Below are 15,084 nucleotides of genomic sequence, written 5' to 3' on the forward strand. Positions count from 1 at the left end.
AAGTAGTCGGAATCAAAAAATAAGTATTGAAAACTACGCGACTTCTGCTCTTACAATGTTCCCAAACTCTGAGGACTGTTTTTTCAATCAGGACAATGCTTCTTGCCTCAGCTAAGTCAGTAAAGGTGTGGATGATGGACCACCAGATGAAGACCCTGTCATGGCTAGCCCAATCTCTAGACCTGAACCCACTTTGAAAACTTCTGGAATATAATCAAGAGGAAGATGGATGGTTACAAGCCATCGAACATTGCTGAGCTTCTTGAATTTCTCTGCCAGGAGCTGCATAAAGTCATCCAACGGCAATGGTGGAGAGCCAAGACACGTGAAAGCTGTCATTGAAAATCAGGGGTATTCCACCAAATATTGATGTCTGAATTTTTCCCAAGTTAAAAGATTAATATTGTGTTGTTTAGAAATGAGTATGAACTTGTTTTCTTTGCATTATTTGAGGTCTGAAAACACTGCATCTTGTTGTTATTTTGACCATGTGTCATGTTCTGCAAATACATGCTCTAAATAACAATATTTTTATTTTGGATTTGGGAGAAATGTTGTCGGTTGTTTAGAGAATAAAACAAAAATGTTCATTTTGCTCATACCTATAAATGGTAAAATCAGAAAAAGTGATCATTTTGCAGTGGTCTCTTATTTTTTTCCTTAGTTTTATATATATATATATATATATATATATATATATATATATATATATATATATGTGTGTGTGTGTGTGTGTGTGTGTGTGTATATATACACACACACACACACACAAATGACAGTGGGTGTGGACATTTTTTTATGCTCAGTTAATGATATATTTTGTTGAAAAAAGTCTCTTTTTCAGATTTGATCTAAAAACCTTTGGATTAACTCTGAGCTTTTATAAACATTGACATGACCAGTGAATTAAATATAAGAAAACATAATTTTCACTGAAAAATCAAAAAAGGCAGCAAATAATATTATAATAAATGGTGATAAATCACTGAGGAAAGACAAAAAAAAAAAAAATCATTTGGAAGTTGTGACAAAAGTAGTTGTGGCTCTTTACGGGTTACAGGAAATACTGTCTTACACAAGGTAAATATTCAAATTTGAGGTGGATAGCATCAGTATTTATAAAATCACTGTCCAGTTTGATCATGAGAGCAAAAAGACCAGGGACAGATTATTTGTAAAAAATTGAATGAAATGATGCATCCTGCTTTTCTCCTTTCTACACTGTATTCTTTCACTTCTGTGGCTTTCAGGGTTCTGCTGTCTAATCCTTTAACACTCAAAGGCTGAATGTGTTCTCACTTTTCATTACAGAGCACTGGATTTCCATTCAGAGACATTAGCCTTATTTCAGGTGCTGAGGCTGGCAGTGGCTGTACCGTATGTGTGTGCCTTCAAAAATAAAAATGACAACAGGCCTAGGCTCGTCCGGCTGCCACAGCTCCGTCCCCACAGGGCAGCTGTAATGGATATTCAGATGTCAATGATCAGGGATATCAGGATTTGTAGGAGGACCTCATCAGTCGTCCAAATACTAATTCTCTTCCTGAGTTTGATGAGGGGCTGCTCCTTGCGTCATTTGCCCCCAACCTGGTCCACACTATCCAAGTAACGTTGTGGATATTTAATGTATTTCGGTCCACCGCTGCAGGTTTAAGTCACCATCAATGACCTATGCCTTTCATTATCTGCCTGTCCAAGCAGCAACGTGCCAGGGAATAAATTGCATTTCTCGTTATGTGTTGCTGCTGCTGCCCTGCTGTTAAGAGACAATTTCACCCCCTTCCTGCATATTTTATTCAGAGTTTTATGAAGTGTGCATGTACAGTAGCCATTCGCATTGTTTATTTAGAACTGACAGATGCATGAAAAAGCAATGAGATGGAGAAATGAGACATTTTGATCGCATTTTCGGTGTTTAGAGTTTGAATGTTTTTGGAGGTTTGTGATGTAGGACATCTCCCCATTAAATGGGAGCTTTGATGGGGATGGAGGGAGGGGAGGGAGGGAGGGATAAAAAACAGAGACAGGGAGGAGACCGGGGAGGGGGGTGTGGGTGTATATGGCTGCGGTGGTGGGGGCTGGGTTAAAATCAATAAAAGTGACAGTCTTTATTTGTCTGCATGAAGTTATCAGTGGCTCCCGCTGTAAGACATTGTGCTCTTTCTAGCGTTTCAACCACAGCCGAGATCACAATCCATCACGGCGCTCGGTGGGCTCGAGCGACGCCACAAGAATAATAATTGAGCTTGGATTCACCTGCCTTTAATTAGGGCCTCCGATCAGAGCGGCGAGTGGGATGCTAATACTCAGAGGAGACCTATGGAGGGTTATTTACACTTAATGTCCTGTTGCTTCACCAACGTCTGCTGCTGCTGGCGAACATCATCAAAAATGTAAAATTAGTGAGATACAGCATGCTGTCTTTCACACCTCCAATACACATTTGATTCTAACATTAGCGTTGGAGCATTAGAACATTTACCGCTGATATTCCTGCTATGTATTTATTCTCAGTTATCTACGATAGTGTTATTGACTCATTGTTATTATTCTGCTTTCCATCAAGTTTTTTAGTTAAGTACTTAAATGTCCAGGCTAAAGCATAGTTTGTAGATCCACAGGTGTGGAATGAGATTGATAACACTATAAAAACGTCATTATCTTTGTTTGTTTCAAGTTTAAGGCGGCGGTTACTACCAAAATATGTTAAAGCCTGAATACCCTAGATGGCTGGGGACTTGTAAAACTTCTATGTCCTTTTAAATCGTAAAGTTGAACCATGAGTCTCTTGTATCTAACCTACTTAACCGGTGTTTAGACTGATGGAGCAATTGTCTTTATTTTCTTCTTCTTCTTCTTCTTCTTCTTCTTCTTCTTCTTCTTCTTCTTCTTCTTCTTCTTATTGATTAGCATTAGGTTTCAGGTATCTTCCTTTAGGGTCCTACCTGTGTAAAATGTGGGCTGTGAATATTGGATAGTCCTGTAGAATATAAGCATTGTTAACATCTAGACAATGGATTACTGACTATAATTTGAGGGTTCAATATACAAGATATAAGATATGCATACGTGCTCATGTGTGTATGCGTTTGTGATGGAATGGATCATTTGCTGATGTCAGTTAACTCCATTTCTACACTAATGGTTGTCTTGGTTGTCTACATCTATTATTCTAGCCACTAAACTGATGTCTACAGAATGACAAAATATTTCTGTGTACATGGAAAATGAAATGTTCATGTGTGCTTGGGTGTTCACGTGGAGTTCTCCTGAGAGTCCAGGTTGTGCTGCCTCCATTTCTAAGCTAACTGGCACTCAAGAGCATGCTTAAGGATTTGTTGGGGGTAAGACTATGATATCAATTTTTGAAATACAGGGCAGCAGATAAAGCAAAGTTTGTTTGTTGTTTATATCTATAGATATTCTTATATATACTTTTATACTGTTGTTATTGTTGTTATTTCTATATAGATAGTCTTATATATCCTTTTACTTCATACTTTTTGTGGCTGTTGTTTCAGCTGGTTCTAGAATACAGGACAAGTTGTCATTTTCAGACAAGCCTTTTTCACATTTTTCCATTTTTTTCTCCTCTATTCAAATAATTGTTTAATTAATCAAAGAAAATCACTGATAGATTGATTACAAAAATAATTGATCGCTGCAGCACTACTACCAGATAGTCACTTACGACAGGAGCCACATGATGTTGTTATGTAGGAGGCGGTTACAGTGGAACACCGTTTACAGTCTTACAAACAGGAGGACAAGGTTAGTGTATTCATTTTTAGTGTATTCGCTTATTCTCTATTTGTCTTTCATTCCACAGCCATTTTTTAACCAAGTTGATTTTTATTATCCATTAAGGCGACATGTTGGAATATACTGCCCTGGCCACACATCAACATGTGACAGGTTGAAAGGGAGATTGTTTGGGATTTATATATGCCCATTTTTTCTTATTACATAAACTAAATTTGTAATTTAGTGATGTGCTCAACAAACCATACCTTCTGTTGTACATTGCATTGTTAAAAATTGGATTTGCTACACCATACCAAAGGAAATACTGGCTGAACAACAGGTTTTTCTTATGGCCGTCTGAGAAAACAATACTATGATAATACATCTAGGGAGAATTTTTTTTTTTTTTTTTTTTTTTTTACACAGCTCCATTAGAGCCACAGAATATTGTACATAGCCACAGATTGTTCACAGAATAGTACATGTCATTAACCGAGTGCAGATCTCTGTTTTTAACACTGACAAATCCTCTGTTACTGATAAAAACTGAAAGCTATCGTTTCAGGATTAGTGTGTTGTGAAAAAGGCTGCTGTTGAAATGGAGTAGAGTGCACGTTACAAGTTACCCTTTTGAAAATGACTATGACTAAAGCTATTCTATACTTATTTCTATAACAATGTAAGTTATTCCAATTGATTACTGACAATGTACAAAAAAGGCAAATTAATGCCAAATGCCAGGATGTCATGAAGCTGCATTTCACATGGATGGTTTTAAACTGGAAACAATGGTCACAAGAACTGGAGATGAAGGAGAGGGTGAAAGAGGGTTCAAATCATTTACCAGTGTTTGTGAGTCTGTTAACCAGCAATAACATGACTTGATTGTTGGGAAAAGTGTGCAATGGCTCTTGTTTTAGTCATTTTTACATTTAGCTGTCTGCAAAATGTGCAGTGTTTTTCACCTTTTTTTTTTTTTTTTGCATGTTTATGAGTTGAACACTTGATATAAATGTTATCTTTATTAGTTATCAGTCTTATAAAAGTCAGGGATTATGCTGCATAGAAAAGCTTATCAATTTCAATAAGTTTGCTGGTTATTGCTAGTTGCTTAATATTTTGTTCAATTCTATTCTAAATTTACTATTTTTAGGTAACAGCTGAACTCAATTCAGCAATTATTTAAATAAAGATGATAGGGTATTTGCACCCTTGTTACTTTATTTATTATTAGCATTTGACATTTTTAATCACTTTAGCTATTTTTATGTTTATATTTGTCTTTTTTTATTGTATTTGATGCATCTTGTCTTGTGCTGCTGTGACATTTGAATTTTCTCTTTGGGGGATTAATAATATCTTATTTACCGTAGTAAAACCAGTAAGAAAAAGTATAATGTTTGCAGTTTGGTTGTATAGAAATTCACCAATAATATAAAATCAATGACTAACCCATTCTACTCAAAAACATGAGGAAACTGTGAACCCTTTCTTGCAGATGGAATTCTTTTCTGACCACTGACATTTTGATTATTAACTGGAACATGGGATTCACCACTGTATGACAGATATGGAGTAAAAATATAGCACAGAGAAGGAGGAATACACAGAGCAGAGGCATCACACATGTATCGGGGATGATGTTATCTCCTGTTGCCACTCGGGGACGCCAGAGTGCACATTTACACTGCGCGCTGTGAAACAAGTCGGACACTATTCTATAATCACATTGTGAGGATGTAAAGGGCCAGACAGGACTTCATTTTGTTCCGATATTCTCACGGGGATGGGTGAATAATGGGAACATGTCCTCGGCACGTCCCAATACTGACACTCAATCATTTCCTCTCTTTCCTTCCTCAGGGTCCTTCCTTCTTTCCTTCCTTCCTTCCTACCTTCCTTCCTTTCTTCCCTCTTTTCCTCTGGTGTCACCACATGGCAGATGAGGACCCAGCACAGTGAGGTGGAACATGGTGAGTGGACCCTTGGGTGCCCCTGATCATCGCCACCTGCGTCTCCGGACCACATTTGTAACCCCTCCCCTCCTTACCCCCCCACCCTCACCCCCTTCTTCTCACCTCCTCCAAGACCCCCAAGGCCTGCTAAGGATGCTAGTGCCTACGGACACCAGGGCCGCCATGTTCATTATATATGGTAAGAGGCTGTAAATCACCGAGCTCCATCTCTGTGCCAGGATCACCTCTCTCTCTCTCTCCCTGGCTGTAGCACCATCAAATACAGCTGCGAACACAAAACACCCTGCCACCGCAGACAGCAAATTGGCTCTGAGTTTAAAAAACACACACACACACACACACACACACACAGACACTTACAGACAGACAGCGCACAACAACGGAATATTAATGAAGGCCTGGTCTGTAAAGGGAGAGAGTGTCTATGTGGCTGTGTGTTAGTGAAGGGGAACAGAAGGGCTGCTGTAACCGCCAAAGCAAAATTATTGAAAAATTACAGAGTTAAGAGGTTAAGAAATCCACAAGGTGTATGACTGAAAATACAAAAGATGCAGTCAGTGACAGAAAGCAAGATGTTAAGATTAAGGTGGTGGAATAAACACCATTAAATCCGTTTTTTTCTTCTCCGTCCTAAGTGGTGATCCAGTGTCAGAGCCCACACTGCCGAGGCTGCTTTCAAAAGATAAGGCAGCAGTCAAGTAAAATGAAGTGCACATAATGAACGTCTGACCAGAGAAGTGCTTTTTTTTTTGCTGCTTCTGTCGTCATACAACTGACTAGTGATAAACACCCAAAACTGAGCTCTCTACCAGCAGACGAGCTGACGCTATCTGTTAAAAATTAAAGAATTCTTGTGAAAGCTTCTTATTATCATGGACAAGTACCTGCGGGACATGGTGTATACATTCCTGAACTGGAAACTGCTGCTCTGCAACACACACCTTGACCTTGGATAACTGAATTAACCAAGGCATTTTTTAAGACTATAGAGCAAAAAAATCAAGCAAAAACTAAATGCAATATGTTTTTTGTACTTAGGTATGGAAGGTACGGGACAATTTTCACATTATAATACAATAACTTATCGTGTTAAAATATGAACCTTTTGTGTTGTAACATAGTAACTGTAAACACAGTGGTGGGAGAAAAGATAAACACAGCAATATGGATCATTTATGCAGTTTAAATTCTATTTGATATATGGTGAGATTCTGTTGTTGAATGAAGCAGGTGATGGTCATGTGACATTACTGACCAATTGGTGTCCGTCAAATACATTCAGCTTTGTTTAACATTCAAGACACCAACGTCAACATGTCAAATATAAACTGAAAACTACACAGGATAATTGAAGTCTGGATAATCTAAAAATTGTAATATGATAACTTATCTTGTTAACTTTTCAAGTTTTAACAAACGAAAACATGAAAACTTCCATCTTATAACACGATAATGCTCAATACACTTTCCATGCTTATGTGTTTTAACTTTCAAGTGATTTTTTTTTTTCACAGAACATTAATTACTTAACTTTGAGGAGGACAAAGGTTTAGTGGTGTTCACAATAAGTAGCGCTTCTTCTTATAATAAGATTGTCCTAAAAATGAGATATAATGGTTATTTGGAATCATTCACCAAAATATATATCAACCTACAGGTTCTAAAGGCTTTAAAACAATAAAGAGAATTTCAAAAAACTTTAGAATTTAAATAAATAAAATGTGTCGGATTATTTCTGGTATCCAGCACAACACACTGCATGCTTTTCCACCAATAATGACTCTAGTAAGAGTCAAAATCAGTGTCACATGAATGCACAATGCATTCAAATGCCCCTTCTGAACTCTGCAATCTACCTGGCTTTGTAGAGAGCAAGGTGCATTCAAGTGCACCTTGTAAATTCATAAATCTATACTGCTGTTTATATGTACTGCCAAATTTAGCAATGAAGATTGTTTAAAACTGGAAAGTTGATTTTCTTATTTTCCTTTCTTGAAATATGCAGACCACACCTGTCATTACATTTCTCATGTAGAATTTCAAATAGGTAGGTGTTAAATCCCACTTGCTTCTACATAGACACATTTTTAATATTCTGTTAAAAATCAACTTGCTTTCGGCAAACTCCAACAGGTCCCTGTGTGATTATTTTCGAGTAGTTTTATTGCAGCACATTTTAATCATTACAAAAACTCATACCCAGTATGCACACAATTTGACCCTGCAAAAAATGAGGTTTAATGAAAATACACTAAAATGAAGAGTGATTTTGATTTACAGATTTTACAGATATTGTCACAGTGTTTTCTTAAATGCAAATGTGATGTGTGGTTTCGGACTTTCCAGCTTTATTGGCCACTTTGACAATTTGTTAAAATAACAATCAAAGGTGATTAGTTGCTGTAATTTGATGATGACGTAATTACAATAGTAACTAATAAAATTTTAACAAGGAACCACTTTTCAGCCCTACCGTTTAACACATCTATCTGAATTCTAAACTTTCATGTTAAAAACACATCCATTTTAAAGTTCTTTCCAAGTAATTTGAGAGGGACTTTTCTTTCTTCTTTTTTTCTCCTCAGCACATTCTCACAGCATCAAGTTTCCCCCTATAGAACTGTACATAACACACATGGCACAGGTAAAAGATGTGCTAAGATGTATCAAGACAAACCTGACAATATATGGAGATAAGTTGTCTATTTAATGAGACACTGAGACCAGAGGACGTGATACTGACATGAAGATCAGGGATGTTCAGTAGCTTCAAAGAGGAACAGCTGGTAGAAATATGGAAATATTTAGTTTGACTCTTTAAGGATATTTCAGAACTGAAATTTTTCTACTTTTCCCTGAATGTGAATCTTTCACAAAAATATCTGCACTTTTAAAATATAAAGTTTTTGCCACTTCTGTTGAAAACACTAAACATCACAGTGGATGGACGTGTGTAGAGCTAAAACAATGACTCGATAAAATGATTAATCAACTTGAATCGATTAAAAAAATTACTCTAGTACAATTTTCCTGAATCAAAGCTTTATTTTCTTAATTTTGCTGCTGTTAAACATTGGTTCCACTGTTGTGTTTCACACGGACACTTACTGTGATGCACATGATCAGGATCAACACAAAGTTGTATGTTAGTTCCATCTTCAGTTGTTATTAAGTTGGATCCAAATATGTTGAAGATGCAGTGTACATATTGTTGGTAGATGTCATTTGACTTTTTTGTTGTTGTTTATATCAATAGATATTTTAATATATACTTTTATACTGTTGTCATTGTTGTTATTTCTACATAGATATTTTTGATATATCCTTTTACTTTTATACTTTTTGTGGATGTTTTTTCAGCTGGTTCTGTAAAAAAGGGCAAGTTGTTTGTCACTTTCAGACATGTCTTTTCACATTTTTAAAATGTTATTCCCCTCCTATTCAAATAATCATTTAATCGAATCAAAAAAAATCATCAATTACAAAATAATTGATAGCTGCACCTCTCCATTTTTGTCTCTAAGTGACTCTATGTGTGTGAACCTTAGGCTGATTTCTGAGGTGGATACGCTGTTGAGCTGTGTCTGTTTTGAAGCACTATTTTTGCCTTGTGTGTGAATAAGATTATTAACATCAAAGTGTAAATGTAGAGGAGTGCCATGCTTCTAAACTAATTTTTTTTTTCTTTTCAGTTTTTTTTTTTTTTTTTTTTTTTCGGTGGGTAAATTAGGACCTATTTCTGGCGCCCATGATGGCTGTGTGTGTGAGATGCTGACTTTATAATCCCCAGACAAAAGCACCACATCATATTTAAACGGCTGCTTTCACGGCTGGGCTCATTGTGATTTAACACACGCGCCCACGGGTGGAGATGAGGTTCAAAGTGGCGCGAGGCTGCGGAGTCTCATCTGCGGCTGCGGAGACGAGCCGAGGTGACATTTGCGTCGCGCGGGTGGGCAGGTGGATGAGACATGATGGCCGTGTCCTCTCCGACGTCTGCGAGCCACAGCAGATGTGTGCATCAGTACTGTACAGGCGGCCAATCCCCCCTACCCCCTCCAGCCCCATCCCTGCCTTCCACCCCTACAGCCCCCCCTTCAGCCTCTACCGCCATCACACACTAATGGTGTATTCGCCTGACTTGTAAATAGGGCCGACTGCTCTCATCTCACTGCCTTTCGTTTCAAATATTTATCCGTGAGCGGCTGAGCTAAAGCGGCTCTGACAGTGAGACTGTTATTTAAGGTCGCAGACAGGCGGCTGGGTGAGGGGGGGGTGATGGGGAGGGGAGAGAGAAAAGCATCCATCCTTTGCCGGTGAAATGGGATTCATTTCCATGTGTTCATATTCCGTCATGGTTACGGAGGGGCTGTTTTTTTTTTTTTACTCTCAATAGGCTACCTCTGCTCCCTGTATTAGCATCCCGGCCTCGCCTCAGTGGATCCAGCTCTGACTGAATTACTACTGGACTGAAGGAAAAAACAAACAAAAACCGCCACTGTAAATAAGCTTTGCCTGCCCCAGGACTGATTTCACGATGACCTGAATTAATGTGGTGTGTGTATTCAAGCTAAAGTGGCAGGAAAACACAACCACATCCTATAATAAAACATCATGTTCTACTGTAAACAGCGTCTCCACTGATAATAAGAACAATCCCTGACATGAGCCCATGTGTGTGACCCACTGTCTCCAGCTCTTCAGTGAGGAAAGTATCTATTGTCTGTCCTTTAAGTCATTAGAAGTAGCTAAATGACGTCGTCGCCTAATTTGCATAATTGGAAATGTAAATGTAATGAATGATGTAGGAGAGACGAATAACATTGTGGGAAAGACAAAAAGTGAGTATAAAACCACGATAGATACGTTTAGAACTACAAATGAACTATAATCTGTAAATTCTTGTTTCTTTAAGATCCCAGTTCCAACCCTCCTCCTTTATCCAGGTTTGGAGACCAGCTAAAGTGACACTGGAGGAGTTAGGATAGTTATTTATTTGTTTGTTTATTTGTTTTTTAGCTTCACTTTCAGCTTCAATGACAGAACGATAGTGCTGTAGAGTCTCCAAAGGGTCTGAAAAATCACTAAATTTACCAACAAAGTGGCGGAGTTGGCATCAGTGTCCCTGACATGGGCCGATGTGTGTATAACTTTCCTCCTGGACATACGTAAAATTTCCTGTGCTCAGTAGTCATAGACACCAGCAAAAAAATGATGTGTTAGAATTAATGGAAAAAATAAATGTATATGAGATATAGGACTTTAAATCTCACTGTTAGATGAAGTGAATGCCATAGAGCAGAGCTGTCAAACTCATTTTAGTTCAGGTTCCACATTCAGCCCAATATGATCTCAGGTGGGCCAGACCAGTAAAATAACCTATAAAAACAAACACTCCAAATTTTTCTCTTTGCTTTAGTGCAAAAAAAAGTAATTTTAACAATATTATGCCTCAGTTTATCATTTGTATATTTCAATTTAAACATCACAGTGGATCTAAAAATACACAAAACATTTAGGAACAGGCAGAATATTGCTATAATTCCACTTACTTTTCTTAATTTCAGGTTGTACGTGGATATTCAAGATAGTTTGTAAACATACACATTTTCATCATGTATTTTTACTTTTTTCACACTAAAATGAAAAAGAAGGATATTATATTATTATTTTATTTTACTGGTCTGATCCACTTGAGATCGTATTGGCCTGTATGTGGAACCTGAACTAAAATGATTTTAACATCCTTGATTGTTAATATGTTCAGTGTATGTTTTGCATTTCACAAATTCATCCCATGGACCAGATTAGACCCTTTGATGGGCTGGTTTTGGTCTGTGGATCACATGTTTGACACCTCTGTCATAGAGAAAGGCTTGGCAATAAAATAATAATGATATTTACAGGGGAATTATTTTAAATCCTATCACGATCAGTAGCTTGTTTTTCATGTTCTTCCATAAAGAATAGTTTATTCCTCATCTTTTAGATTATTTTCATCTTGTTGAGTAAGAACTGAGATTACTTTTGCAAACACAAAATGACCATCATGTTACCTGTTCTGTCTTTCAAGTAATTTTTATATTATTACATTATAAATGACATAGTTGTGTAGTTGCATGACATATGCTGTTTTTGTCATGAATTAATTTTTTCATCTAGTTGCTGTTTTTATGAATAATTTAAAACCAAACATCACCATCTGATTTCTATAAATTTCAGTCAGGATCAAAAGTTAGCCTTTAAACTTGGCAGTAATAATGATTTTTACATTCATCACGAAAATGATCAATATTGACCAATATGCTTATCATGATGACAATATCTTCCATATTGACTAGCTCTATAAAAGAAAGTATTTCTGACTTTAAAAACTGGAAATGTATATCGACTTCACTGATGAACAGATTTGTTTTCTGATATTTTGAGCTTTTTTCTAAATATTGCCCTAATTTTTTTTGTGCCACCTCATCTCTTCTCAAAATGCCAGTGAGTTCAAGGAAATTCCTTTTCATGCTAAAATGATGTGGAGTTAATTAGATCAATCCTATTTCGACAATGGTGGAAGTATTTAAAGAAAAACTGACTGAACAAACACGCCACCGGAATAGAATTTCTGATAGATGAAGCTTTGGGTTGTTGGCTTACTGTTCTTTATTAAACAATGGACTAAAAGAACAAATTTTAAGACTGAGAAAATAACAAGATTTGTCTTCACCGTTGCTTATGTCATGTCTTTCATATGTTGTTGTCTTTCTTCTGTTTTCATTTTCATCTTGTGTCTTTATGCTGTTCCCACTTTGCAGGGTTTACATGACACTTATCTTTCTTTAAAAAGAAAATGAGAAATTAAAAAATAAATTGTTTGATTTCCTTTTTGTTGCAAATGATGAATAGCAGCAGTTATTGATGCAAATATTGGATTAAGAGGTTGATTTCACAATTCAAGTATTTTGTTAAAGAGGTAGAAAACATAAGATTGTTCTTTCTGCTCCTTTTCATTCATAGTGTGGTCAATGTGCTGACATGTAAAAGCAGATTTTCTTTTATTTCACCAATGAAATATATATACTACACTTTCGTGTTAGGTCTTTAATGAATAACCACAAATAACTCTCTGACCTCTTTAACTTTCCATCAGTTATTTGTTTTTTTTTAATTGAAAGAAACACTAATTTGACACTTATAATAATTGCAGATGTTGACTGATGAGAATTTTTGTCATTACGACATTTTACTCATATTGCCCAGTGCACTAGCCCAACATGGACCGGTTCAGACTACACTGGTCCCATAACGGTTCTATACACATTAGTTACTGAGGATGTTCAGTGTGTACTTCACTGACCTGTGTGTGAGCGTAGGTGACGTTTGAGTGACGTATGACTGGGGAAGGTCCGGTTGCATTCACTGCAGATGTAGCTGCGGACGCCAGCGTGGACTTCCATGTGCTGCTGCAGCGCCGTCTGGGTCTGGAAACGCTTCCCACAGAGCAGGCAGAAGATGGCCATGTCAGAGCCTGAAGAGATACAACAACAAGACCCAAAGTTATGGTAAGAACTAAAAATATGCATAATATCTGTCACTTCAATTGCCAGAGTAGAAAGTAGAATATTGTGTTGTGGTTTTTCGAATAGCGGTTTCACAAGAAGGAATAATAATCTCCCTCTGTTTTATACTGTAGTTCCAGGCGTGTTTTCACCCTTTATTAGCATATTCCAACAAGACACAACATACAGAGGATCAATCATGAGTCAAAAGTTTACTACGTTGCCACATCAAAATAAGTTTCCATTTGCATATAACTCTTTTTTAAAAAGGCAATAACAACCTTAACTCTCAATGACTCAAACATCCACCGTCGACCAAAACCATCTACTGATCTAAACAATTTAATAGCTGTTGATCCACTAATCCTATCAATACATGTAAATAATTGGTATAAAATGCAGTTTGTCATCTTTTCATGGTCATCAGATATGACCCATTTGGATGTTGAGAGGCTCTGTGGTGAAAACGGAAACACTGTCATCATCTACAAAACTGATTCATCAGTAAAACCCATTGAGTTTGATAAATGACAGTGGATGGAGACACTTGTTTTATCTTCAGTTATTGATATATTTACTGAAAAAGTCACTTTTTCTTCAGTTTTCTCTGTTTTGATATAACCATTGAATTTACTCAGAACTTTCATGAACATCAACATGATTTAGGAATGAAATTATGGAAAATACTTGATTTACACTGAAAATGCAAAAATACAGTCGATAATATTATAATAAATGGTGATACATCATTTAGAAAAGGTTAAATAGAGAAAAAACAATTTGGAAACTGCCACAGAAGTAGCACAAAACAACTGTTTTGCAATTTTTTTTTCCAAAGTTGTTGCTTCCATAAACACATTCTAAACTCAGACTTTAAAATGTGCCTTAAATTCATTTTTGAAGTGTTTATTGGATCATCTGCCCCCGCAGCGATTCAAATATTTTAGGTGAAGGTTGTACAAGCACACACTGATTAAGATACAGCAGATACAATTCAACAGTTGAGATTTGATGATGTGGATTCAGACGTATTATAACCTCACAGCCTTATATTAGGCACACTGTATTTATAGGATTATAAGTGCTCATAATACTCATGTTTCAGTGTGTACAAAGATAAAGATCTCCTATGCAATACTTCAATCTGAGCGCGACTCCAGCGAGTACTGTGCATTTTTCTCTAGCAGAGATAAAGCGTGCACTATTGCAAGCACATACATAAAACCACAAACACAGGAACACACACAGGCACACATGCACGCTGCCTCGAACACACTGCCTTCACACTTTTTCAATTACCAGGCTGGGGAAAACTCTGGGGAAGGACTGAGTGTTTGGAGCTCAGTTTCTATTTCATCAGTCAATAACACATCTTTGGGGCAAAGCTGACACTAATTTAAAAATCTATGAAGAGCAGCCCGCCTCATGTTCATAACCACCGGAGGAGGAGGAGGAGGGCCCAAGACAGCCTCCACGCCAGATCAATCACTGTCTCGGCCGCACTTTGAGCTAAAAAAAATGGGGGATAGTGGGAGGATACACTGCTGGAGGATGATGATGATGGGAGGAAGGATAAAGAGGAGCTGTTGGAAAGATGCTTGAGATAGGAGGTGCAGTTAACAGTAGAGGAAAACGATAGAGATGGGAAAAAATTTAATTCACGTACATGTTAGAAAGAGAGAGAGAGAGAGAGAGAGAGAGAGAGAGAGAGAGAGAGAGAAATAAATATTGACAAATGTTCCCCTTCTGACTTTAGCTCTGTCTCCTTTCGGTTGAACAGAAAAGCAGGCAGATGTGTCTGCAGCACAGCCCAT

At 37.2% G+C, this 15,084-nt stretch overlaps 1 protein-coding gene across 1 annotated transcript in view; it reads right to left on the reverse strand.

Annotated features, from left to right (window-relative positions):
• The window catches only part of zbtb16a (zinc finger and BTB domain containing 16a), a 214,586-nt gene that overhangs the window by 11,219 nt on the left and 188,283 nt on the right, over nucleotides 1-15,084 (reverse strand). Inside the window, exon 5 of the mRNA XM_030154173.1 lies at nucleotides 13,069-13,239. Within this exon, the coding sequence (XP_030010033.1) occupies nucleotides 13,069-13,239 (171 nt within the window). The remainder of the gene's footprint in view (nucleotides 1-13,068; nucleotides 13,240-15,084) is intronic.

Source organism: Sphaeramia orbicularis, chromosome 14 (genome assembly GCF_902148855.1).
Source record: "Sphaeramia orbicularis chromosome 14, fSphaOr1.1, whole genome shotgun sequence".
Taxonomy (NCBI): domain Eukaryota; kingdom Metazoa; phylum Chordata; class Actinopteri; order Kurtiformes; family Apogonidae; genus Sphaeramia; species Sphaeramia orbicularis.